Below are 25,610 nucleotides of genomic sequence, written 5' to 3'. Positions count from 1 at the left end.
CATTTGGGAGACTGCTGAAAATGCTGTAAACTTTGAGCTTAAACTAAACTTACTATATGAATGCGCAGTACCCAACAGCGTGACTCTGGGAGGGGGTACAAACAAGAATATTCACTGTTTTTCCATATTTTTAAATACTGTTTTGCTCCAGATTAAGCAACTGAGATAACAACCATGGCCAAAAATAATATCATGATTCTTAAATAAGCATTTTTTTTCAAATTAAAAAAAAAAAAAAAAAAAAAAAAAAGGACAGAGAGAGAGAATGCTCATCTGTACTAGTTAATACTTTCTAAAGATCAGAGAAAAAACCTTTGAGCAATCTGATCATCAGATCATTAGAGATAGGAAATAAATTCTTTAATTTCTGTCTGCTTACTAAGTGTTGACAGTAGCAAGGGACTGTAAAAATCCTTTCAAAACTCATTTAAGTTTAGTAAGTGAAAACATTATAAGCTTTTTAACAGAAAAGAAATGAGAGGTAGCCAGAGTATTTTTTTTTTAAATATGGATTTTCATGTTGTTCTTGGTGTTTTCAATGACAAAGGGCTTAATTATACCATATAAAGGCTCCTTTCTTCTTGCTTTACCTTAGAGAATTCCAGAAGATCAAGGCTGGTATGTTATGATTTTGCTTGGAGGTTCCCAAGAAAAGTTAAAATATTCACAAAACTTTCTTCATTAAAAATGCTCAACAGTCATTCATATTAAAACAAATATAATTTTAGAAAATAACAAATAACGAAAACTCCCTTCCTTTCTTGCTTTCTTATCAAATGTCAACAGTGTGTCCCTCTCAGATCCTTAATGGGCCTTGTGGTCCAGGGTGAGCTTCATTTTTTTTTTCTCCTCCCCCCAAAAACAATTAAAAAGGCAGATTATAATGAATCTATTACAAAGTAAATAAACAAAAGAGATATCCTTGAGTATCTTTCTTCCATTCTGAAACAAGAAATAAATACGATATGGCAAAGCAAGGCAAGCTTCACATGCTACAAGCCTCTCCCAGGTAGTGTCTCAGATGCACTTATTCAGTTTTGCATTTCTTCTTTGTTACACTGAAATGTGAGGGATTTCTAAATCCTGATTTGGATGCATCCCCTAGCAGCAGAGAAAAGATGACAATTACTGAAGCAAGGCAAGTTGTTTTCAGTTTAGCAGGTTTTTTTCTAAGCCAGGCTTGTGGTTTCATTTAAAGTTTGAATGCTTCCATTCTCTGAGAAGCCCAGTGGCTTTTCAATAGCTGAAGATCAAATGATGTTAATCAGCTAGTGTGACCTAATCCTCTAATTCAGATGCCTTTTTACATTAGAAATGTTCTGCTCATGTAAGATCAGTTTGCTTTTAAACTGACTTTTTTTTCTGTTAAATGTGCTATTCTCAAAGTTCTGTTCCATGCTCCTCACATCTGTTACTTCTACGCAAATAAAGTATTTGCAAATAAAGTATTTGCAGTTGTCTTTTCTTCATTTTACAGGTTTAGGTAGGCCGTTCCTAAGGGTTCTGACAGAAAAAAAAAAAAAAAAAAAAAAAAAAAAAAGACTAAGATGTTATACAACAGCAACAAGGGGAATATATATGCCTGCTGCATACCTGACGGTGGACATTGCCTCATTCAGGCATGAGCAAAGGTGCAGCTGGGTGACCCGCAAACACAGCCTGTCAGACTTGGCAGGTTTGCTGACATTAACAATGGGAGAGCTCCTGAGCTATCCGAGCACCAACAGAGGGACCATCAGCACAGGTTGTGTCTACTGACCTCCACAGCAGTTTTGAGTAAGGAAAGCTGAATGAGCGGATCCTGACCAATTTGTTAGGCCACATGCATTTAACTGTATTAACCACTTCCCTTCATGCATGTGGAACTAAAACTCTACAAAGCCTGAACATGGCCTTTACTCCTACAGGCAACACACAGACATCTGAGTTTCTGCACAAATCCAAAGGCCAGAACCTCCTGAAATATGCAGCTCTCTGGTCAAGTGCAGTCTTGAGTGTTAATGACTAGCACAATTGAGTTCTTACCCCTTTTGCTTACCTCTGGGCTGGACTTTGTCAATATTTACACATAATAACAAGCCAATAGTCAACACCATCAGTGTTGAACTCCTTCCTATGAACCTTGCCTGCTTGAACTATAGAGCAAGTCAAAGCTAAAATATGTGGCAGAGAGGAAAGAGCCCCATGGCACACACACAGGTAAGTTCAGCTGTTTGGTCTTGTCTGCAGCATTACTCAGGATTCTTGCTAGGATTTTTACTATCTACTTCTACATTGCTGCTAAGATTACCTCATGTAAAGGAAGATATAATAAGGTTTGGAAAAAAATAAAACATTTTACAGCATCTGGCAAGTGTTTATCAACAATTTTTCTCTTAAAGAGGACACCAGGGTTTATTGTTCCTCCTCAATAGTCTGTGATACGTAATCATCTTACATCTAGTGAACTACACTTTTTTTTTCAATCTGCCAGAAGATGACAAATGAATCTAATCAATTAATGAATTTTTCTCAAGATATTTCACCAACATGGAGCTTGCAGAATCCAAACTGGCAGAACACACAAGAGGTTTCAAAATCCCAAGTGCTACTATTGGCATTATGTTAAGTGAAGCACAAGCTGATTAAGATACACCTTCAAAGGAGTCAAAATTTCTTTCTCCATTCATCTGGCATTTGTGGAAATAATTTTCATATTACTGTGCCAAGTGTGTAAAACATCTCTTTTCCCCAGTGTTATTTCCTTAAAGAAATTAAAGCATATTTTTATCCTGGCATTTGATAACATAATATGTGGTCGAAGGATTTGTGGGCAAAGTGCGCCATCTCCCGATACTAAATAATATTTACTCAGCAGCAAATTTATCATTTCTCCTTTGGATTGCCATCTGTTACAGTGAAAGATGGGGAAAGAAAGCCATCTGATGGAAGATTAAGACTTAAACCTTAACATCAATATCCTTAAACCTTATCTGAATATCCTGTACAGAGACTTGGCAAATCATTGCTAAATTTTCTTAAATAAATAAATAAATAAAACCGATTAAAATTGTAAGGAGCTGGGCATCCCAAATTTGTTGCTGTTTTCAGGCTACTTAGTCAAGAATAAAATTATGTCAGATTTTAAGAGAGATAAAATCTGTACTATATTATGGTCCCCCAGCCCTATAGAAGTTGTATGTATTTAATACTACGCACAATACATATGATTAGTACTTGAAAATACTCATGAATTATAGCTCTAGTACTGTCCCAGGGTAAAAACCTGAGAGCAAGTACTGACAGGGTAGCAAAATACTGTAAATAAGCAGTTCTGTTTGCCTAAAAATTGTAAAGAATTACAATGGTTGTATTAAGTACAAGTGTATCTCATGTATATTTTATCCACTTAAGCAGTATGTTCTAATGTATATATTTAAATAAATTTATTGCATGCTGTAAAAAGTAATTCAAGGCATTATTTTTAGCTGATGCCTAGGGAATTGTTCCCCATCAATATGTAAAATCATGCTGTTGCTGTGTTCAGCAACCGTTACATAGCAGCTTTCTGTTCTTCTGAATATGGCTGGAAACTTCAGGTCTCCAGAGCATTCACAGCTCCAAATGCTTCAAATGGAGCAGAGTTCTTAAGTGCAATAGAAAATCAAACTGTGTATGTGGGCATGCTGAGTTTGACAGCATTTTCTAAACCTATAGGACAGCTACACCTGGGGACTGCAGCATAGCCTTGTTAATGTCGCAGGAGAATTAGTTCCAGAAATGTATCTTAAGTACACTGGTGGCAAAGAAATTATCACACAAAACTGAAAAACATGCCTCCTCATGTGTATAGTACAAGACTGATCTGTGTTAAAAAAGTGTTAAAGAAATTGCAAAAAAACAAGTGGGTTATAAGATTTAAAGAGCTGTATATACTTAACATAGTATATAGAAACCTTCAGAAAGAGTTAAAAGACAAAATATCTGCTATTAGTTAGACTTAAAAATAGCACTGTTGAACTAGACACAACATCTTATTTAAAATACAAATTAAATTACTCTGTGTTATTTTTGTGTTTGTCTAAGTTCAGAAGGTATGCAACTACTGCTCAGAAACCAGAAAGAATCCATTTGCAGCCACAAAGACTGCAAGATAAAGAAAGTTGATGAAGCTCTGGTGGAAAGAGACCTGTGAAGGACAAGAAGGCAATCAAAAACAGCTGGTATGAATTTATGAAGGACAAAACCTCCTGTACTGCTGGGCTCAGTGGGTAGCAATTGATGGCTTGATAACCTGCCTGGAGGCCTACAGCAAATTGAATACTCTAGGGGTTGATACTAGGGCTCACATGGTTCATTATCTTCATCAGAAACGTGGACAGTGAGATAGGACATACCCTCAGCCTACTTTCAGATAGTGCTAGGGTAGGGGGAATGATTGACATACTAAAAAATAGAGCTTCAGTTCTGAAGGACTTTGAGAAATTTAAGGGCTGGGCTGCCAGAAGGCTTAACAGGTTCAAGGAGAAATATGCAACCCCGCACCTAAGCCCTTCTGTTGGTACCAGCTGTGAAGAATGGAGCTGGGGATCAGCTCTGCTGAGAAGAACCTGGGGTTATGTGAAACCCAAGTCCAATATGAGCAACAGCATGCTCATCCCAAAGAGGGCAAACCACAGAGTAGGCCTACATTAGGGGCATGACCAGCTGACAGAGGGGGACAGTTGACCTGTCCCCCTTTGCTTGGTGGTGGTGAGGCCCTGCCAGGACAGTGTCCAGTTGGGTGCTGCTTCAGTTCAAGTGGAGTGTCTACAGAGAAGGTCTACCAAGATGATCACTGTCTAAATCACTTCCCCCAGAGGCTGAGGGAGCTGGGCCTATCTTGTCTGTTGAAGAATGCAAGGGGTCACATAGTAACAGCCTACAGCTACTTGAAGGGGTTTACAAATAAGGCAGCTAAATGCTTCTTGGTAATACTAGGCAATAGAACAACGCACAATGGCCAGAAATGGCTTGGGATGTCCAAGGAGGATATTATTTACTTGGAAGACAGTTAACCCAGATAAAAAAAAATGTTGTCCTGTTTTGTTTTGTTTTGGAGGGGAGAACTAGGGACTGGATGGTTTTGAGAGCTGTCAAGGCAACACTGTAATCAGACCTACTTTCAGTGGGGAGGCTGGACTGTGCAATGTTCAAAGGGCCCTTCCAACCAACATTTCTGTGATTGTATACAAATGTAAAACTGATGTCTTCCCTTGTTTATTGTCGGAAGATAGCTTTTAAAGTGTGATCAAAATGCGCCTTGGCTGTATTATTTATTTGGGAGTGTGTTTAAGTATACATGGGAGCAAAAAATAAAAATACTCTGCCATCTGTTGATATCTGGCAAACTGCAGATGTTCTTTTCTGAAAGCAGAATATTTAATTGCCACATTTAAGCCATTATCTGCTATTTCAACTGGTAACATAAAAATAGCAAAGAAATGCAATGCATTTTGAAAAGTTACAGATTTTAAAGTAATTTAGTGTATTTATTTAACTTGCAAAAGTGAGGGGAAGGGCCTGTAGCCACATTTCAGGAGTCTCTTACCTTAAAATTTATTGCAGCAGCTGGGATAACCACAGTCTTTTCTCTGAATAATTACATTAGCTTCTTTCCATTTACTATGATGCTGCTTTTTTTTTTTTTTTTTTTTTTTTTTTGGGGGGGGGGGGGAGGAGGGGAGAAAATAAAATAATAATAATAATAAAAAAGCATACTACATGCTTAAATGGTCATTGATGTTATCAGTTTTGACCAGAGGCCTCACCAGCAGTTCTTGCTGTTGCCTGACTTCTCTACATTTGTGGCAATTTTAAGATTTGAAGAAAAGGTTCTGGAGTATGTGGAATTTAATCAGAAGAAAACATGCTGGTGAGCAAATATTGTGCAGCCTGTTATTACGTTTCATTTTGACTCTTTCATCGCAACAGAGAGTTATGTGACCTGTGTGTATACTTGTGTCACATTGTTGGAGTAATTCAGGCTCCTGTCCCCTCTCTCACCACCACCAGTAATTATCCCCTTGTAATCTTATCTACTCCTGTTCTTTCCTGCACATGGAAGGATTTATTCTTTTTTTTTTTTTTTTTTTTTTTTTTTTTTTTTTTTGTGGCCGTGGTAAGTCACCATGCTCCCGTTATTACAGCAGCCATGGCCGCAAGCACCCGGACTTCTCCCGTTGCTTTCCTCCTCGTAACCGCGGCCTGAGCTGTTGTTATCAGTCTTCCTTGGGGTTAATCAAACAGTTAATCACCACAGAGGAGCCGGGGAGCTGTGTGTAACAACTCCCCGCTGCACCTTACACCCACCCCACCAGGCGGCTCTCCCCTTCCCCGGCCTTCGGGGAGGCGCCGGCCAGCTGCCGGGGCAGCCCCCCCGGGACAGACCGGGGAGGAAGAGGAGGAGGAGGAAGAGGAAGAGGAGGAAGAAGAGGAGGAGGAAGAGGAGGACGCTCGGGAGGCGGAGCAGGCAACCCATGGCGGCGGGGGGCAGCGGGGGCGGGCTGCTCGCCTTCCTGCGGCTGCTGGGGCAGCTCAAGGTGCCGGGCCGGGCAGGGCAGGGCTGGGCTGGGCTGGGCTGGGCGGCGGGGGAGAGGTGCCCAGGGCCGGGGGGTGCCGGGGGCTTGCCGGCTGCATCCATGCGCCCCGGAGCGCCGAGGTGGCAGCGGGGCGGGATTTCCCCACGTGTGGCTTCAGAGCCTGAGGTTTGCCCCTCTGAGCGACCGCGGTGCTCTCCTCCCGCAGAGGGTGCCGCGGACGGGATGGGTGTACAGGAACGTGGCAAAGCCGGAGAGCGTGTCGGATCACATGTACAGGATGGCGGTGATGGCCTTGGTGAGCGAGGACAAAAACCTTAACAAGGACAGGTGAGAGAGACCCCCTGGTTCCCCTGGCCGCGGGGGAGCTGCGGGCACGGCGCTGGGAGCAGCCGTCCTGCTGAGGAGGAGCTCCTAAGGCCCGCGGGCGGTGCTTGGAGCGCTTTCCCCACATCCCTGCCCTCCATCCTTTGAGCTGTTTACCTGGAGAGGTGAGCGGGAGGAAGGCTTTTTATCACTAAAACCAGAGTGCTGAGGCTCTGAGCTGGCTTTCCCTCAAGCCGGAGATAAGCAAGCTGAAGGTGGCCAGGTAAAAGGCAGTTTGAAGCAACAGGCAGCAAAGGCACGCTCGGTGGGTTTGGGCAGGCTGAGTTAGTACTCAGCGGCAATCAGAGCCTCATAAATCATACAGCATAGAAGAGAGAGCATCATTAGCATTGAACGAGTTGTCAGGGACAGTGTGGGGTCATATTGGCTCTGTCACTTCAGGAGCTGATGAAAGCAGCGAGGGCTTTCTTGAGTATCATGCTACAGGCTGACATAGCTGCTTAGCTGCAAGCATGTTTTGTCAGCTTATAAATTGAATTTGGGGTGGTGGCAGATCATATTATCCCTGCAGCAGGTAGAATGTAACGTATATAATGTAGGTAGCTCTTGTGTGCTTGATTTTCTGAGATGTGAAAACTACATCTGTTACTTTTGAAAGCTGTGCTCTTGTGCAAACTATATTTTTACTTAAATCTATATTTATAAGCAGCAGGAGACAGAAACTGGGAATTAAAATCATGTCTAAATGGAAAACAAGGCCCTTAGGCCCTTAGCAAAGAAGTGAAATGTATTATGTAAAATCTTTCCCTATATATGAAGGGGATAAATTATGGGGCCCCTTAGCTTTATGAATAATAAGACATAACTTAAAGTGACGAAAAAATGATTGTTCTGTCTTTGCTTTTTGTCAGATGCATACGATTAGCGTTGGTTCACGATATGGCTGAATGCATTGTTGGAGATATTGCTCCTGCAGACAACATCTCAAAAGAGGAGAAACACAGGAGAGAAGAGGTATAGACATAAGCTGTGAAACCACATCTGCCAAGTGTTTCAAATGTTTTAAATGCTCTGGTGGTAGTGAAGAGACTCTCTAAGCAACCTAATACTGACATTGGCATTGCACAAATAGGCCACTAACAACCAAAGTTTTCAGCTTGTTAAATATTTTTTTAACATGTAACATAAAGTACAAAGTTACAGAAGGAGAATCTTTGAATCACATTGATAATTTGTTTCCAAGCTAGCAGGCTTTTTGGTAGCCTGAGTTAGTCCTGCTGACAGCCTTATCAAGCAGGAAGGAGCAGGGAGTAGGTTCACTGAGAACAGCATATGGTGGTTCTCATGGTGGCAGACATGTGGTGCCAGAAAATTTGATTGTGACATACACTGTTTTTTTTGTTTGTTTGTTTGCTTTAAACAATTTGCACAGGACTCCAAACACGGGTATCATTTCTTTTGTCTTTCATTCCTGAGTGCAGTGTGGCCAGAATTATTTTATTTTTGGCCTTGTACATATCTAAACTCTTGGCTTGTCATTTCTACTTTAATGTTTTATTTGAAGAAAATGTAAACCACTCCTTCAGTCACAGCTAGAGGGCAACATGATGCCTCGGAATTTCTTGTGAGGCTACCATTAGCTCTTCAAAGTGTAAAAAATGTTGCAATGATTTTTTTTCCTTTCCACTTTTCTGAATACCTTTTTAAAACTTGAGAGTAAGGGTTATGACTAATTCTAGGAGTAAGCTTTTTGCTAAGGAAGTGGAACTTAAAGATCAAAGCAGTGTTCAGTGTTCTTGAAGTACTATCTTTACTGACTGTAATTTTAGTTTTTCTTTATTTCAGTGTACTTTCTAGTGTGCCCTTACACTGAACAAAAAAACACCTCTTTCCCTAAAGCCTTCAGGGTTCACATTTCAATAGAGGAAATTCTAATTTGTATTTAGGAAATGAAAAAAATGTCTTGATGCCTAAGAATATATATATTTTTTTTTTCTTCAGTATTTGCAGCTCCTTGCAGCTCTCATTTAGCTCACTGAAGACTTTTTTGTTGTTGTTGACTTAGTGGGAAGCAGCATCAAGCATTAAACATTTAGATTAACTCTGAAGTACTTTGCTGTAAAAACACAGTAAGGGTAACAGCTTCATGAGCTTAGATCGCTTGAACTGAATTATCCATATGCTGCTGCTTCTGACTTCTCTTTTTCCCTTTCACAACCAGCTCAGTGTAAGCTGTAGAGCAAGCTGGTCTGCTTGTGCATTGTTTAATCAGCTAGTCTCACTAAGGCTAAGGCAGCAGAAAATTAAAAGAAGCAAACAAACCAAAAAAACACAAACCAACAAACAAAAAAAAATACCTTTTTTTTTTGGCCTTACCTGTATTTTGCCCTGCTAACCTTGAATTTTGATGAAATCTGAGCTGAAAGGAGCTCCCCAGTGTTGGGGAGCAGCTGATGCAGCTCAGTCATATTGTATAACTCTGTCCTATGTTTCAAGTGGAGAAGCAATTATGGCATAAAACCTTTGTCTTCCCTGTGATGTTGGTCGTTTCAGAAGCAGCCCTAAGTGTTGCTAGGAAAACAGTAGAAATGAGGCTGATTAGCTGGGAGAATACAAAGAGCATGCAGAACAATTTCTGCTTGCTAGTTATGCCATCAGTTCGATATTGTGTTAAATCTTCTACCAAAACTGTTATTGAACAGATGGTATTTCAGTCTGGGAGTACAGTGTTTTATTGCTTCAGAGTATTAAACGGATTTTTGTTGTCTGTTTTTCAAAATCAGAGATTTTTTAAAGGCTTATGTTGCATTGCCTGTGTCAGTAGCTGTTCTCAGCCCTACTAGTGCAAATGTGCTAGTGGCGAGTTTGGGTGAGGACAGTTGTTTGTCAGCATTAGGAGTTTGGATTTTGAAGCTACATCTATGAACTGTACCTATAACCTACCTAGTGAGTACAAATGTTGCCTTGACTTGTTAAATTTGGAAGGCAGAGCTGGTGGCTGGTGGTAGTTGCCTGGCATTTGACTCGCTCTGTTTTGCTCTGGACTTCTTTTTGGATTCTTTAAGATTTTTTTTTTTTTTTTTTTTTTTTTTTTTTTAGTTTTTCAGATTAGTTCTCTAGCAATTCACTTAAACAGTTTCCTATACCAAGGGGTCCTGCTGTTCCTGTAGAAGATTTCATGTACACATGCACTTCCAAGTAATACGTTGTGTAGTATATGTTTCTACAAACTTGGTAATAGGTAATTCATTCTTCAGGAAAAAAAGATAAATTGAGTATATTTTCACTCAAAAATGGCTGTGTACAAATGGCTTCTATTTTTCAGGCAGCTATGAAACAGCTGACCCAGCTTCTATCAGAAGACCTCAAAAAAGAAATCTATGAACTCTGGGAAGTAAGTTTGCATTCTTTTAATCCTTTGCTAAAATTGACAGTAACCCATTATGCTCTTTCTGTTGACCTATGGAACTGTCATCCCTTATTTTGATCTCAAACAAGGTAGATTGATTTGCTTTGGAGGTGAAGTTAACAGTGTGAATCAAGGTCACTTACAAATTTATTTTAAGAGGGAACCCCAAACTTTGGTAGAAAAACCAGTCTCTGCCTTTGCCCTCTCAAACTTCCACATGAACCTGCCCTGGGCATGGTTTGTACAACTGAAAAAAGGGTATATCTTCTGCATCCAGCACTCTTGGAGAAAGATCTATTTATTTATTTATTTATTTATTTATTTATTTTAACCACATTATCTCTTTTGTTGACATCTGGCTCTTTTCAGCTCATGATAGAGGAAAAAAACAATGACAACTGATTATGTCTTGGAGTATTTTCTGCGTTTTATGCATGTAATGGTTCATGTGGCGTCCATTTCTTTATTAGACATCCCATTAAGCTAAAATATTTGCTAGTAGATTTTGGCTTAAACTTAACTGTGAAGTACTGACAAAAGAATAGTGCTTTTCTACAAGCAATGCAAATTGCTGGCTGGTCTTGTGTACTTTAAATGTTTGTATTGGAAAGTATCTTCTGGATTTGAAAGTGATTTAACTTTCTGATGTGAACTCAAGCGTCAGAAAGTTAATTGATAAGATCTGTTAAAAACTGGGGTTGATTAGATTATTTCCAAAGACTTCATGTTTGTAATTACTGTGCTTTATATTCTCCTGGCATGCAATTGCACGAAGACAAATGCATTCACAAACTCTTGTTCACAGTGTGTTGCAAACAGCTATGTCAATTGGCCTCTGTATCTGAAGCTGTACGTGTATTTTGTGCTGGCATTCTTACCTTTCCACTTGGGCTGTATTTAAATTCCAGATGCTGGCAGCCAATTTCTGCCTTGGATTATAACCACCTGCTTATTTTGCTTCTTTTTCCTTGTTGTAGTTGTGTGGTGAAGCTGGCAGCAGGGCTGGGTTTTTGGTTCTGTACTTCAAGGTAAAGGGCATAAATCAGCACAACCAGATCTAGGAAATATGTGCATTTGGTTAGTAAGCACTGGTTCCTTCTTCCTCAGGAAGCTGCTAAAATTGAAGAACAGGAGTTTAGGCTAGATAAGATTAATCTTACAGAATTTCTTTTCCATACTGTTTTTCTTTGCCTCAGGCTTCTGACTGTATAGGAGCTGATTCTCTATTCAGTTAGTTCTTCAGCATGTTAGCTTGATATCATGCTCACTGGCTGTAATTTAACATATGCATGCTTTTGATCTTTTGTTCTTTATTCCTACCTTTAGGATAACTTATTGGTTTTGCATCTCCAATGTAGCAGTATGAGTGTAATCTATAGCAATGAGTGCAACCTAAAAATCTAATATTCACATGCAGTCCCTCTGGTCTTATTTTAAGTGCAACAAGTAGGTACTTTTTAAAAAGAAAACTTTATTGTTTAAAGGCAGAAAATAAGAAGCCCATGATCACTGGGTTTGATATGTTGCTCTTAGGTAGCCAGAGGCATTTTCTTCTCTCTTTGTGAGTGAAGAAAGTTATAGCCCAGAGCAGAACAGTGGCTGGGACGAGATCTGTTGAGACTCTTACTGAGGAATTCCTGAACTGCTCAGCCCTAGTCTCTAGCCCGTGCTCCCCTTCGGCCCTGGGAAGACTGCTGCTTTGGTTTGTACTGGTGGGCAGTCTTCAAGTGCATCTGCGTAGTGCAGGGGAGAGGTAGCAGAAAGATGCCCGAGATAATTTTATTTCCTAGCTTAGTTCAGGATATGTTTGGAAAAAAAACATTAAAGTAAATGGGTGTGCATAGTTCAGCTCTGTCCTGCTTTTTATTTTCAAGAACAAAATCAGAGGAGTAATTTTAAAAGCCAGGCTGTGGTGTTTGAAGAACCAGGTACTCTTTTTCCCAAGTATGCTTTTATTTCACATTCTTAAACACCTGTGGGGAAGAAAAAGTGTTTATTTGAGCACTGTGCGCAGCTGCACATATAATAGCTGGCATTTCTTGAGGTTAATGTAAGCTGAGGTATGAATGAGATCGGGTGAGTTGTGTGGCACAAAGATCAGTAAGAGGTTGATACTCCCAGTTAATTGCTGGAGGTGGAACAGACCTTTACAAGCCATCGTTCTCCTCCTGAAGTTGTCCTTTTTAATGCTGCTAGAAGTGTTTGTTCTTTTCAGTGGCCAAAAAAAAAATAAAAGGTAGAAATAAATAGAAAATAAACTGCAGTATTTAAACAAGTAAAATATGGGGTAAAGTTCAGGTTGAATGGAGGAGAGGAAAATAAAAACACTAACAAAATTGATCATTAAAATAATGATAAAAATTAAATTGAAAACTTAAAGGATAATTTAAGTTTGAGTAGTGTATTTAACCAATCGTGGCTATTAAAATCTGGATTTCTGACTTTCAAATGTAAAGCAGTAAGTGTGATAAATAAATGTAGCAGCACAGATGGGCCTGGTGTGTACTGAAGCCTCTGGTCTGATTATCCGTGGTGGGGATGATGAGTGGGGTCAGACCTGCTGAGGGTGTCATGGCAATGATAACTTATACAGAAAGAAGCCTTTTCCTGCAGCTGAAGTCAGGAGAAGACCAGTAGATTCAACGGTGGATTCAAATTCAACGCAGTAGATTTAGAAAAGACAGGTGAGCCTGTCTGCAACCATCACTAGCGGCAAATGACAGCAAAATTGTTCAAGTTGCCTAGAAATGTGAATGACTCACAGATACATACTGACAGTGAATGGGGAGAGGGTAAAGACAGCAGAGAGATTAAAGGATTTAAAGTCTGAAGGGGAGGAAACCCATAAATTAATGCCCTCCCCATCTCCTAGGAGAGAGATAAAGACAAACAGCTCAGACGGATTAGACCAAAGAGATTAAGGAGGAGTGACAGGAAAAATGTGAAGAACAACTCCTTATAAAAAGAGCAAGTGGTGAAGAGAAGTGCAAAATAGGTCTTGAAAATAGGTAATAGTAATGCATAGGCACACACTATGGTAATTCATAGCCTTAGCAAGGCATAAAAAGATATTTATGTAGAAAACATTGTTAAATGGAACCTGTTAATTAGCTTGTATGTCCTATAGGGCTGTCTCCATATTCTCCCTGATTCAGCAAAGCACTTTGGTACATATTTAAGTGTGGTGGTTTCGCTGTGAGGGGCAGCTAAACACAACCACAGCCACTCTCTCACTCCCCACCCTCAAAGGAAGAGCAGGAGAAAATACGATGGAGAAGGACTCAAGGGTTGAGATGAGGACAGGGAGATCACTCCACAATTACCATCATGGGTAAAAGACCCTGAGCATATGGAGATTAATGTTATTTATTGCCTGTTAAAACAGACAAGCAGTGAGAACTAAAAGCAAACTATAAACACCTTCCCCTGCTCCCCCCGGTCCACCCTGTTCTACATCTTTCCTCTGAGCGGCACAGGGGAACAGGCAATGGGGGCTGCAGACAGTCCCTGATGCTTTGTCTCCACAGCTCCCTTACGGTCCCTCTCTGCCCCCGCTCGTGCGTGGGCTCCTCTCCACAGGCTGCAGCTCTGGCCCGGGGCCTGCTCCTGTGGGGGCTCTCCATGGGCTGCAGCCTCCTTCAGGCCACATCCAACTGCTCCACCAGGGGCCTCTTCACAGGCTGCAGGGGATTTTTTTTCCCCTTCCTTAAATCTGTTCTCCCAGAGGTCCACCCAGCATCACTCTCTGGCTCAGCTCTGGCCAGCAGCAGGTCCCTTTTGGAGCCATCTGGTGCTAGCTCTGATCTGACATGGGGCAGTTGCTCACAGAGACCACCCCTGCAGCCCCACTGCAAACAAAACATTGGCAAGTAAAACCAATACGTTAAGCTAAAGTATGCAAAAAGAATTTGTCCTTAAATCCTATTACATTTAATAGACATTTACAGTGTAGGTAAGTGTTTTGCTGAATAGCTTTCTTAAATTTGAGTGTGAAAGGGGTAACTGAATATTTATGGAGTGTCTTGTACTAGTGAAGAAAATTCTAGATCTATGAAGGGTTTCTGACACTGTTTCAGACTATAACAACTTTTTCTTATAACTGGTAATCTGCAAATCTATTCAGGAGTACGAAAACCAGTGTACTGCAGAAGCCAAGTTCGTGAAACAGTTGGATCAGTGTGAGATGATACTGCAAGCGTTTGAGTACGAAGAATTGGAAAACACACCTGGCAGGCTGCAGGACTTTTATGATTCAACTGCTGGTATGACACCTGTCTGTGTGTTTGTTTTGGTTTGGGTTGTTGTTTTTTATTTCTATTTTGTGGGGTTTGTTTGTTTTTGTAAATGAAATATATAAATTGCCTTCTTTTCTGATAGACGTGCAAAGCAAATGTGAACTAGCTATTTTATTCATTGTTCAAATACCCTAAGTATACTGGGGGAACTTATTGCAGAGTGAAGAGACCTTGCATTAATCTGTATGTATTGAACCTGAATCTCATGTATGCCAAGTTCCTTTTACATTGCTTTGGTCCTAGTGAGAGGCTCAGTTTTTATTATACTAGGATGTGTTTAAGAATCTCCTTGTATCATCAGAGGGGTGTAAAGAAGGCTTCAGTTGTCGCTGGTGCTCTGAGCAGGTTGTTCCTATTTATTTAGTGTTTCACAAACTAGTGAAGTAAAATTTGTTATCCCTTCATGAGCTGTGACCTGCCCAAGGTATGTGTGAGAACTAGCTCAGTGAAAAATCTTAAGTACAGTTGTGCTACTTTTTATTCTACTGCTCATCCTTCCTAAAATAAAATAATTGTTAAAAGGAAACATAGGTAAAATAGTTGTCTTCACAATTTTACCAAGGGATTTGAACACCACGAAAAGACTGACTACAAGTAATCCTGTCCTGGGGAAAAACAACAAACAAATGTATGGAGAGGACCTAATACTCTGTCCAGACTGGCCAGTGTCACCGACAAGTCCCATTTATACCTTGGTGGCTCCTCACAGAAATAAGCTCTCAGAAAAATGATGTAACTTCAATATCAACAGAGCTGGAACACTTTGTTTTCTTAGCAGCATCTTTGCCCTTCTATTAGATTTCAGTAACTTAAACTAAGCTAGTTTCTCAGTAGAGCCTAGAGCATATTCCTTAAGTGCAGCTGTAATTGGAGTAGTTACTTGTAGCAGGGTATGTAGCATAGGATTGTCCTGGTCAGGGAGCATCCCTTTTTTAGTTCTTAAATTTCTTAATAGAGCAAAAATATCTGTATAAGCTTTTTTTGGAGGGGTTGAGGGACAGGAGGAAATGACCATAACTAGTTCAATAGTTATTCCATAGTAGAAATAAAATGGGACTGTTGTTTTTCTTAAAAGAACGATTTAGACTTTATTCTGAGCCTTACGCAGCATCACTGCCAACCTTTCACATGCAGAAAAATGAGAGCATTTGTCATTAACTTTCTCTTTATTTTGCAGGAAAGTTTGTTCACCCAGAAATACTCCAGCTGGTATCTCTGATCAACACAGAAAGGAATAAAAAACCAGCTACTACATGTCATCCACATTCCTGAGGTGTTCCTAAATACTGTAGTATATTAAAATACTTTTTATTTTACGTTCTGTGTGCTGTGTTTCCTCCAATAACATAATTCTGCCAGCAGATATTTTTTTTTTTAAAATGTGTATTCACTGCTGAAAATCCTGAGACCACTTGGCTAGGAACAGGTTTTGTTGTTGTTTTAATAAGTTTTGATCAATGCAGCCTCACAAATAGGCTCCCTGCTGGCAAAATTCAGGTAAGTTCAAAATTTAGCTGATTGCAAACAAATCTTTTCATACAGCACACTGACTGGGACAGGTAGTCTTGTTCTGTGGCTTCTAAGTATGTGTGGATTTAAGGACACTGCATCACAGAAGTTAATACCTGTTCACTGTGCTACTTGGAAGCAAGACCAGTTAGCACACTTCTCTGTAAGCTCTTGACAAAGTTAAAGATGAGATTTTCTTTGATGTGTACAATCCTTAAGTGATGATGGATAAAACCCTGGTAATCTCATGGTTACATTTTCTCAATGTATTTATTGTTCATACATTTTTTTTTTTTCTACTATGTGTTTTATCAGGGACTGGTGCTGAGGTGAGGTTTACATTAAACCAGTATGCCTAACTCCCACTCACCTCAAGCTGGTGACTTTACGGACGCTTGCAGAGGTAACTGATAATCAAGGAACAGTTGAGATTGGAAGGGGCCTTTGAGGATGCTGCTGTCTAGTGCAGATACCTCCACTTCAGAGTAAAGCTTGCCTTCCCTTGTTCACACGGTTGCACACCAGTACCAATTCTGCTGCAGGTGACAGTTATTAGCAGAAGCAACAACGCTCAAGTACAGTATGTTAAAGTAAAGCTGTAGTGGTGTTAAATGCCAAAGCAAGACCAGTGTATGTGTTATTATCTGTTGCACTGAGTATGCAGCTGGAGATTAGGGTGATGTACCAATTACCAGATAATGAAAGTTTGCCCCTGGAAAAATTATATGGTAGAGACCTGGAGTGAGCTTTTCTATATTCAGCCTCATGTCAGATGAGGCAGCATGAAAATAAATTGAATTGTAATCCCCTTTTAAGGCAGGTGATTTAGCTGAGCGCACGTCTTCAGGCACCGTGACTCCAGGAGATGTCTCCTTGATGCAAACCTTTGGGCCTGACTGAAGCTCGCACTGCATTCTGCAGCTGGTGCCTGTGGCAGAGACACAGAGTGCTTCCCTGAGGGGCTGGGAGCTTTTGCCTCAAGCGACCTGCACAATTCACAAGAGCTGCAGAGTATCTTGGGCTGGATGAGGTGTGGGATGCCTGCTCTGCTCAGGGAACCTCACAGGGCAGCAGTTGTGCCCTGTGGAGTAACTGAAGGAACAATCTGCACTTTACTGAGCACTGAATAGTAGTTACTGGTAGCTGATCGTTGCACTGCGAGGAAGGTGGAGTGAGGCCTGTGGAGCTTTGTCCAGGTCCCACTGTTCTTCAGTATTTTTATCCCAGTGAGGTGCGTGCAATCAGTCTTTATTAGTTTGTATTGAATGCCAAGCATAAAAGCACTCCAGATGCAGTGGAGGACAGAATGAAGAGCAATCCTGACAAACCAGAAAAGTGGTCTTGAAAAGACGCTTGAGAACACACAGCAAGTGCTGCCCCAGCAGGAACAGTCGGTTCCTCCAACGCAGCCGGAGGCTTTCCTGGCTGGCAATACCCAATGCTGCAGGGGATCTGGGGGACTGAGCTTGAGTCAGCAGCACACTGTTGTAAGAAAGGTAAATATTATCCTGGGAAACAGCCATAGTTTGAGTGTGTTGTGTGGGATTTTGTTTTTGCTTAAATACATCTAGCATGTACTCTATGTAACGCTACATTCCCATCTACTTGCTGCAGTCATATGTCAGCTTTTTGGGCATTGCATTTTAATAGAAATAGGAAATTAGTTGGAAAGAGGCTGGAGAAGAAAGTGCAATCAGGAAGCCTGAGCCATGATGACAGGGTGAAAGAAAGGCCAGTGGCTTCAGGCTTCCTAATACACTACTGAAGTGTATCGTTCACATGTAGGAAGAGCGTACTACAGCCTGGATGTGTGACCTGTGTGGAAATCTCCTTCTCTCGTATATTTCTTGTGACCCATTCCTATCAGGACAGAGTCTACTCAGGGTGGTAGCTGTTGTAATGACAGTAACACGTAAAACTAAAGACTTTCTGGGCAACCTACCTCAACTAGTTGATACAAGGTCTTTAAATTGTGGTCTTAATGAACGTAGCTAAAAAACAATTTACTGCTTTCCCAAAAATATATTATATATATACACACATGAACAAAAATGAGGCTAATTCCCTGTCCAGTCCATGTTCTTACCTTTTACCTTTACTGACCCTGCTCAAATGTTCAATGTTTTTAGATGTTCTCTGCTGCACATTTCACACTTACTGAACGCAGTTGAATCATTTTTCTCTTTTGAATCTCAAAGTTTTCAAAAGTTGGGCTGCAGATTTCCATGGGGAAATTCAGATCTGTATGGGAGTGAACAGATTTTAGAAACTGGAGGAATGGCAATTTATATTTTGCAATTTACCTTGATACTCTGCTGTGACAACAAGGCTTAGAAAAGAGATGTGCAATATTAATTGTGAATACATGGAATTAAAAAGAAAACATCACGGAGTAAAAGAGTAAGAGAAATTTATTTTTGCTAAGAATATCAATAATTTCATTTACACAAACTAAGTGACCATTAATATTTTTATTTATTTAAATAAAGTCATGTTTATGCACAAAACTACTGTAAAATAAGCTAGCAAACGCACAAGAAAACTACTAAAGACCTAATTAAATTTGCTTCCATGCTAAAAATAACACTAAAGAGGCATTTGAGATAGCTGTCCAAAGTTCTTAATGTTCTACTAGGCATAAGTTAAAGGACTTCTAACTTTGTGAAAACTGTAACAAAAGCCACACAGGAAAAAAATCACTTAAAGCCACATTTCCTCACAAGATTTTAAGCAGTCTGTAATGTCAAACTCACTAACACTGATTTGAAACTTTGGCTTATGCTCAAAACAAGCATCCATTTTGAAAGTAGCCAGACTGTTTTCCATTTTGTTTATACTTTTGATGAAGTTGTGCTCATCTCAGTCTGGCGAACTGAGTAATGCAACATGCAGACTGACAAGTGCTCATTAAGACAGCAAGACACTGTCACAAGTGTGCTGCTCTTTTCTTAAAAAGAAGTGCTAAAAGGAAGCAAGAAAACATGCTGAATCAAAGCTGAGAGATGACTGGCTCTCGGTGATTAAGTAGATGTAATGCAGTTGATAGAATTATGCCCGAGAATGAAGCAGGACAAAATTTGGTGCAAAAAGTGAAGCACTTACTCCTTGTGTGCATTGTAAGATATTACAGTCAAGCTAGCAGCTCTGAAATGTGGACTGAAGGCATGGACTCTCTAACCTATGGCACATCTTTATTCAATTGTTGGGTTTGTATTTCACTTAAGGCTGTGTCTTGACTGAGGCTCATGCTGTTCAGTCGTAATTAATTTACCTTCCTTTCTTTTTAAGGGGAAGATAGGGAGGGAAAATTATAGAGGTTGCCCCCACTCCACTTCCCTTTGTAATTAGCTTACACCATTAAGTCTTATCAAACCACAGAGAGCAAGCAACAGAACATATTTTTAAATAGAAGCTTTTCCAGCTACAACGTTCAGCTTACATCAGCAGCTGTGATCAGCTTGATTTCTGTATGAATAACCAGGTGTGCCTTCCTGTCCTTAGCTCCACTGAGTAGCGGATGGAGAAGGGCAACGCCAGACTGTCCTTCACTATCAGTGAAGGACAAAGAACTTTTTTTGGGGTGACAATAAGTGATTTTAATTCCATTAGGAAACAGATCATGTACAGACACTCCTGATCAAAGGACACCTGGTATGGCTGGTAGACAGCTGGTCTACGGCCTACTGCTGGCAGCAATCTTTGCACAGCTCTAGGTCCATCTGTCTGATGTGGCACTGAGAGGGGCGTTAGAAACCAGCAGGTAGAAAATAGTATACCTAACTAAGTAAGAGAGACTGAGCAATTTTTGGAAGGATATTAAAATGAAAATTATTTTGGTCACATTATAGATTTTAGAGCGTTATGAGTCAATTACTTATGTATGGTTCCTATGGCGTACAAAATACCCGATGATAAAATGGCATATCCAAAATACAAATAGAGAGAAGAAACGCTTCTCTGGCGCTAGCCTAAGGAGGCAATTTTCCAAAACTGACAAAACCTCATTGCACAAGTCAGGCAGTGAGAGAGGCCTAGAAGCCATGGTCCAGGCAAGTCTCTGAGCAAGGCCATCAGCCTAGCACTGGAGCTCTTCTTCGCTCTCAGGAAGCCGGGTGCCAGCGAGAGAGCTCTGGGCACTGGCGTGGGCTGTAGAGCTGAGAACTTCTTCAAAACTGCCCCCAGTGTGGCTTGTCCCACCAACCTTGGTCTGAAACAAGGCAAAGAAAGAACAGTGAGTTCCTCTGCTTGTGCTGTAGCAAGTCCCATTTGCATTTCACCCCATGACTACGGAGGGCTGGGAAATGTTTAAAGCAGGCAAAAAACATGGGTGGTGGTGTTTTGTTGTTGCTTTTTTTTTTTTGTCAGTCAAATAAAGCAACCCCTTTCCTCCACCAGCTTTTAAACTTCTCAGCTGCAATTGTCAAATCTGTCTAGAATTACCATAAACCTAAAGGAACTTTTCCCATAAGTAGATTTGAATTAGGATCCTGTATCGTGCCAGTGACCTTAGTGTGGTTCTTTATGAGTGCCTCACACTTGCTTTTCTGTTTTTCCAGTTCTGCACAGGCTGAATAAGGGATGGGTATTAAAATGAACTGGTATATATACAGCATTTTCCTGAGAGAAAAAAAATAAATTACATTAATGGGTGTAACTGTGCTCACAAGTCATCTACTTTCAAAATGCTAAAGTTTGCTGAATTGGTGAATATAAGAAGTAAAATAAAAAAAATAATAATTAAAAATATGGCTGAAAGTCTGAAATATAGTTTTCCTAAACCAGAAAAAAACTTTACCTAAATATTTGGAAACGATAAAGACTATAAGAGGAGACAAAGCAGGTTTGACCGGGTTGTCTTGGTAAGAGAGCATTCTTTTGTGGTTTTGTCTTGCTGACAAGCCTGATCTAAGTTGATTCATGCCTGAAAATAGGACAGAACTTTTCACTCCATCCTACAACTGCAGCAGGATTTAAAGAAAAGATGGCATTTTTCCAGCTTGCCAGCCACCGAATGCTTAGGAAGATTATTTTAATTAAATGAACACTGTGGACTAAGTTTCCAAAGGGTTAATCCCATGTAATCCTTTGTTTCATCAGCTAGCACAGGAACTTGCCTAGTTTGAAATTTCAATAACGTAGTAGAATGCGCGATGATTTCTTCTCACAGTTTGAGTCACAATTATTAAAAGGTCCTGTCTCAAGAGGTAAGTCTGTATCCATTCTGCGAGTCAGCACAGCCCACTAGAAGGTATCAGTTTATTCTTTTTTTTTTTCAAGTAACAGAATAATATATATAGATATATAGATATATAGATAAATGCTGGCAGGCCCAGAACTTGCAATGAATATGCAGCCACTGCCTAGTAAAGCTGTTAAGTTTTCATAGCAGAGCTCATGACTGTTTCCTGATTAAAATTCTCCACAAAAATAACGTTGATTCAAACTGATCATAGTGAGCGTGAAGGTACAGACTATTCCTGCACTATTTCAAATGATTCCAATAAGGTGCATCTAAATTTGGGTACCTAAAAACTATTAATGAGGTTTCATTTTCTGTTTACATTTCTGCCTGCTCTTCCATGAGAAAACAAGAATGATGCAAGTCACTTACTGAATGCCTCTGGCCAACACCCCAGTATTTACAACAAACATGTAGTTCTTCAGAATTCTGATTTTCAGAAAAGTTTAAGAGTCAGGCATCCAGTTCCTGTTGATTTCCACAGGAAGGTGAACGAATTCACTCTCCCAAGAAAGCTGCAACCCAAAATCCAACCCAAATCCACTCTCAAAAGCAAATGAAATCAAATTTGAAGTTTAACTTCTAAATGAATGAAATGTGAAAGGCAGTTTTCACTAACAACAGAACACTATAGGACCCTGAAGATCTGACAAATAAATAAATAAATATAATGCTGAGGCTAGTCTCTTTTGCCAGAAGCCTCTTTAGAATATTCTCCCCCTTTTCAGATCACAGGAGGACCCTAGAATTGAAAAGACAGTCCTTTTCCCTCATAGGACTTCCTCAAGTCCTCAGAAGAGAAATAAAAAGGATGAACAGTTCTGAGGCATTCCAAGTTGCCCACTGCCTGTGTTGGTCACAACCTAGGTCTATGACTCCATTCCCCTTCCTCCATTTGCCCAAAGAAATGAAAGAAAGAGAAGAGAGACAAAAAAATATTTGAGAAAATGTCAGTGGGTTTGCCAATAAAGCTGGACAATGAAATGAAAGTTACATGGTATGCAGAAGCTGACTTCAGACTCAAGACTTCTTGTTTTGCCTTGCTTAACTAAAGATTCTGTGAAGGGGGATCTAAGGGCACCCCGAGCACCTGGCAGGACCAGAGCTGGCATGACAAGGAATTCCTCTAGAAGAATGCCTTGGCTCAATCAGCAAAATACGATCAGGCTCCTAAAGTTGATCACTGTGAGAAGAAATGGTCTTCAGAGCCAAGCAGTTAGAATCAGATTTTCCTCTTTCTAAGTGACACATGGAAACAGACACCCCACCCCACCCCTGACGCAGAAACAGCATCACTCACAATTCTTCTTTAGCCCTCAACGCGAGGTGAAAAGGCTTTGGGCTGCCTTCTCACAGGTTAGCCATAACTGTAAGAAGAGTGGATTTGTGGAGACTGGAGGAGTCCAAGAGCAAGCTTGGGAGCTGAATGTACTGACAGTACTAAAAGCCCTGAGAGTAGGTTTAGTGACTGAATGACTAAAAGAAAGTGCTGCACTTCTTCAACATGGTTTCTTCTAACTGACAAGTGGTGGAAAAAAAAAATAATCCACTTCAGACCTCAGGCATTCCAGTGAGCTGCATCCCTTATCTAAATGGGCATAAGTAGAGCGAACACAAAATCATAAGCAAGTGATAACACCGAGCTGCAACAGGCAGAAATTTGGATCTTTCAAGCTGCGGCACCCTGCTGCATGAATAGCTTTTCTTACAAGGAGATCGAGCATAAAAAGCATTTTCAGCTAAGGTTGAAAGAATGAGCAGGAATGTATGTAAAGGTACTGAGCTGAGTCCCTAAAGGTCAGAGTTTTGTTCTAGCTCTGCCACTAGACTTCCTTGGGATGCTGACTCCCACCTTGGAATGATATTTCCGTCTCTGACAGGGTGCAATGGAGATGCCATGACCCTACATTATCATGACTTAAAGCTGCCAAAGCAGACTATCTCCTAATAAAAGTGAACATGAAAAAGCTGAATATGATAGTGCAGCTCAGCACTCTTTGATGCACATGCTGATTTAGGAACATGAAAATAAATTAAGTTCTCTACTGCTCTGTATTTTCCTCAGATACTGACTGGAAAATATTACCTGCTGTATGATTTCGCAGAGGTTTGGAAAGACAGACCTTGACCATGCACCTGCTGCTTCAGTTCTAGTGGTAATTTGCATTTTATGTAACAAGGAATGCCCCTTCCCCAGTGGATGGCCATCTTCTTGACACTTTAATATTTTACAAACTGCAATGCCCACTGACATTAATCCAGTATTGTCAGTTCCCCATAAAATGAGGTGCTGCATTTGGCCCTTTATCACTAACAGACTGTACATAAGATGTTAGAATCTTTCTATAGCAGTAAAATGCCATTTCATGGGCACACTTACCAGATGAATGAGAACCATCATTTTTTTTCCCACTTTTGATGCAAATTTGCCATTCTCTTTCCTGCATTAACAGGTGTTATTAGTGATGCCTGATAACTTTCTCATCAGATGTTTCTGTCCCACAGCAAATACGTTAATACAGTTTTGAAATTTTAAATACAGACAAAATATTGATATTAGAGAGAGAATGGACACCTGCATTAAGGAAAGACTACTTCAGTGCTGAGAGCATAGGTGGTGTGATAAAACAGAGTTACATGACAGCTCCCATCAGCTGAGTCAGGGGCACTCAGTGAGTACATCTCTAGTGCTGCAAGGAGAGTAGCTCCAGCCAGGACCTAATTTCAGTCTGTAGACAAACAGTTGTGTCTGCCTAGCATGGCACAGTACAAAGCTCATGAGACCACACTGTTTGCAAAACTGGACTTTGTGTCTCCACATGGCTCTGCCTCATACAGCATAATGAACTGTGGTTACACCCAAGATGTCTCTGTTTTCCACTTTAGTATGGGCATATTTTTGGCATTTTTGAGACCACTTGTTTACTTTGGCAGACAACAGAAGTAGTTTCACAGCAATAAAGCAGAGAAAGATGATTTTTCTGATTTGTCTTCACTTTCTAATAATGCTTCTGAAGTTGCATTAAATTTGCATGAAATTCTTGATTCAACAGCAAATTCAACCACATTTCTGTACAAATGACAGGGACAATGAAGCCATCACACTTCAAGCATAGCCATATAACAGTCTTTAACCATTACCTTAAGGCTTGTGACAGTGGTCTCAACCTTCTCTTCGAATGACTTGAAAGTTGGAGAATTCCTAAGAGAAGAAGAAAGTTGAAGCAAGTCAGTTGCAAACTTAAGGAGGTAATGTCACAATTTCATCAATTTTCACCAAGCAACAATGGACTAAATGAAGAATGGCTGGCAGCACAGGTCTGTAGACTGATAGGTTATAAACAATTGCAAAAGCAAAACCTGCCTTGTAATTGAGACCAAGCAGTGACTGCCCTTCCTATCCTCTGATAAATTTATTATGTTCTCAGAAGGAAGAACCAGTGAACAGCGGCCTAAATCCTACATTTCTATAGTTTTATCCATTTGTGGTTTTGCCATAGTGCAATTAACAATTTTTTTCATTTGATGAGTAAGTTTATAATTAACATGATTAAAAAGACAGTTGTTCAAACTTTAACATTGCAGAGGCTATGATGAAGGAGATTAAAACTACATAGGAAGTGGGTCCCAAATGCCTTTGAGGAATCTTGCCTGTGCCTATGATTTTGTGACCTAGGTCTAACCTGTTGTTTTCAAAGATCTTAGGGAGACTGTGTTCCTAGTGTGTCTGTCTAACAAAGCTAAGCATTGCTTAGCTTTCACTTCCCATAGAAAAGAACACAGCTCTGGTTGTGGGAGAACTGTGAGCTGAACATATCTTAAAAAGAGCAACAGCTGTGATTTTCCTTCTTAAAGTATGTGGCATACCTGGTTTGCTAGCTTGCTTTACAACCTCATTCTTTTCTCCATGACTTGAAACATAGCTTCTCTCTCATTTTAAATGCATGCAACCGTTTTTGCATTTCTTCCTGCAGACAGAACACACTGACCACAACTATTATCTATCTCTTAATATTATGAACATAACATATATACTGTCCTAATGTTCTCAATTACAGTGCGCTTTGTGCTTCATGATTAGTGAATAGTCTGCACCTCAGAAACTGCTGTCCTGCAGGCTTCCTCTTATACTTTCTTCACCACACAACACAAAACGATGCCAGGAACTATCTTTCCCTGTCAGGTGCCCATCCATACACTTTTGCCATCCACGGGGAATGGCAAACATACGCAGCAGCCTGTGGTTTACTCTGCAAAATGATGAAGCCAATGGC

At 40.3% G+C, this 25,610-nt stretch overlaps 2 protein-coding genes across 5 annotated transcripts in view; one reads left to right on the top strand and one right to left on the bottom strand.

Moving 5' to 3' along the window:
* Nucleotides 1-6,288: 6,288 nt before the first annotated feature.
* On the top strand, nt 6,289-15,904 carry HDDC2 (HD domain containing 2). The gene is made up of 6 exons (XM_084513887.1): nt 6,289-6,560; nt 6,766-6,887; nt 7,796-7,898; nt 10,210-10,278; nt 14,417-14,555; nt 15,766-15,904. The coding sequence occupies exons 1-6, from the start codon at nt 6,498-6,500 to the stop codon at nt 15,858-15,860; spliced, it is 591 nt and encodes a 196-aa protein (XP_084370013.1). The 5' UTR covers nt 6,289-6,497; the 3' UTR covers nt 15,861-15,904.
* Nucleotides 15,905-18,549: 2,645 nt separating this feature from the next.
* Nucleotides 18,550-25,610, bottom strand: part of TPD52L1 (TPD52 like 1) — a 56,107-nt gene continuing 49,046 nt past the window's right edge. For all 4 annotated transcript variants that reach the window (XM_084512341.1, XM_084512342.1, XM_084512344.1 and 1 more), the window contains 2 exons: nt 24,478-24,538; nt 18,550-20,304 (listed from right to left, as the gene is read on the bottom strand). In XM_084512341.1, coding sequence (XP_084368467.1) covers nt 20,173-20,304; nt 24,478-24,538 — 193 coding nt within the window. In that variant the 3' untranslated portion in view covers nt 18,550-20,172. The remainder of the gene's footprint in view (nt 20,305-24,477; nt 24,539-25,610) is intronic.

This window comes from Aythya ferina (genome assembly GCF_964211825.1).
Source record: "Aythya ferina genome assembly, chromosome: 3".
NCBI classification, from domain to species: Eukaryota; Metazoa; Chordata; class Aves; order Anseriformes; family Anatidae; genus Aythya; species Aythya ferina.
The sequence above is the reverse complement of the archived record's forward strand: the minus strand, read 5'-3'. Positions and strand labels throughout refer to the sequence as shown.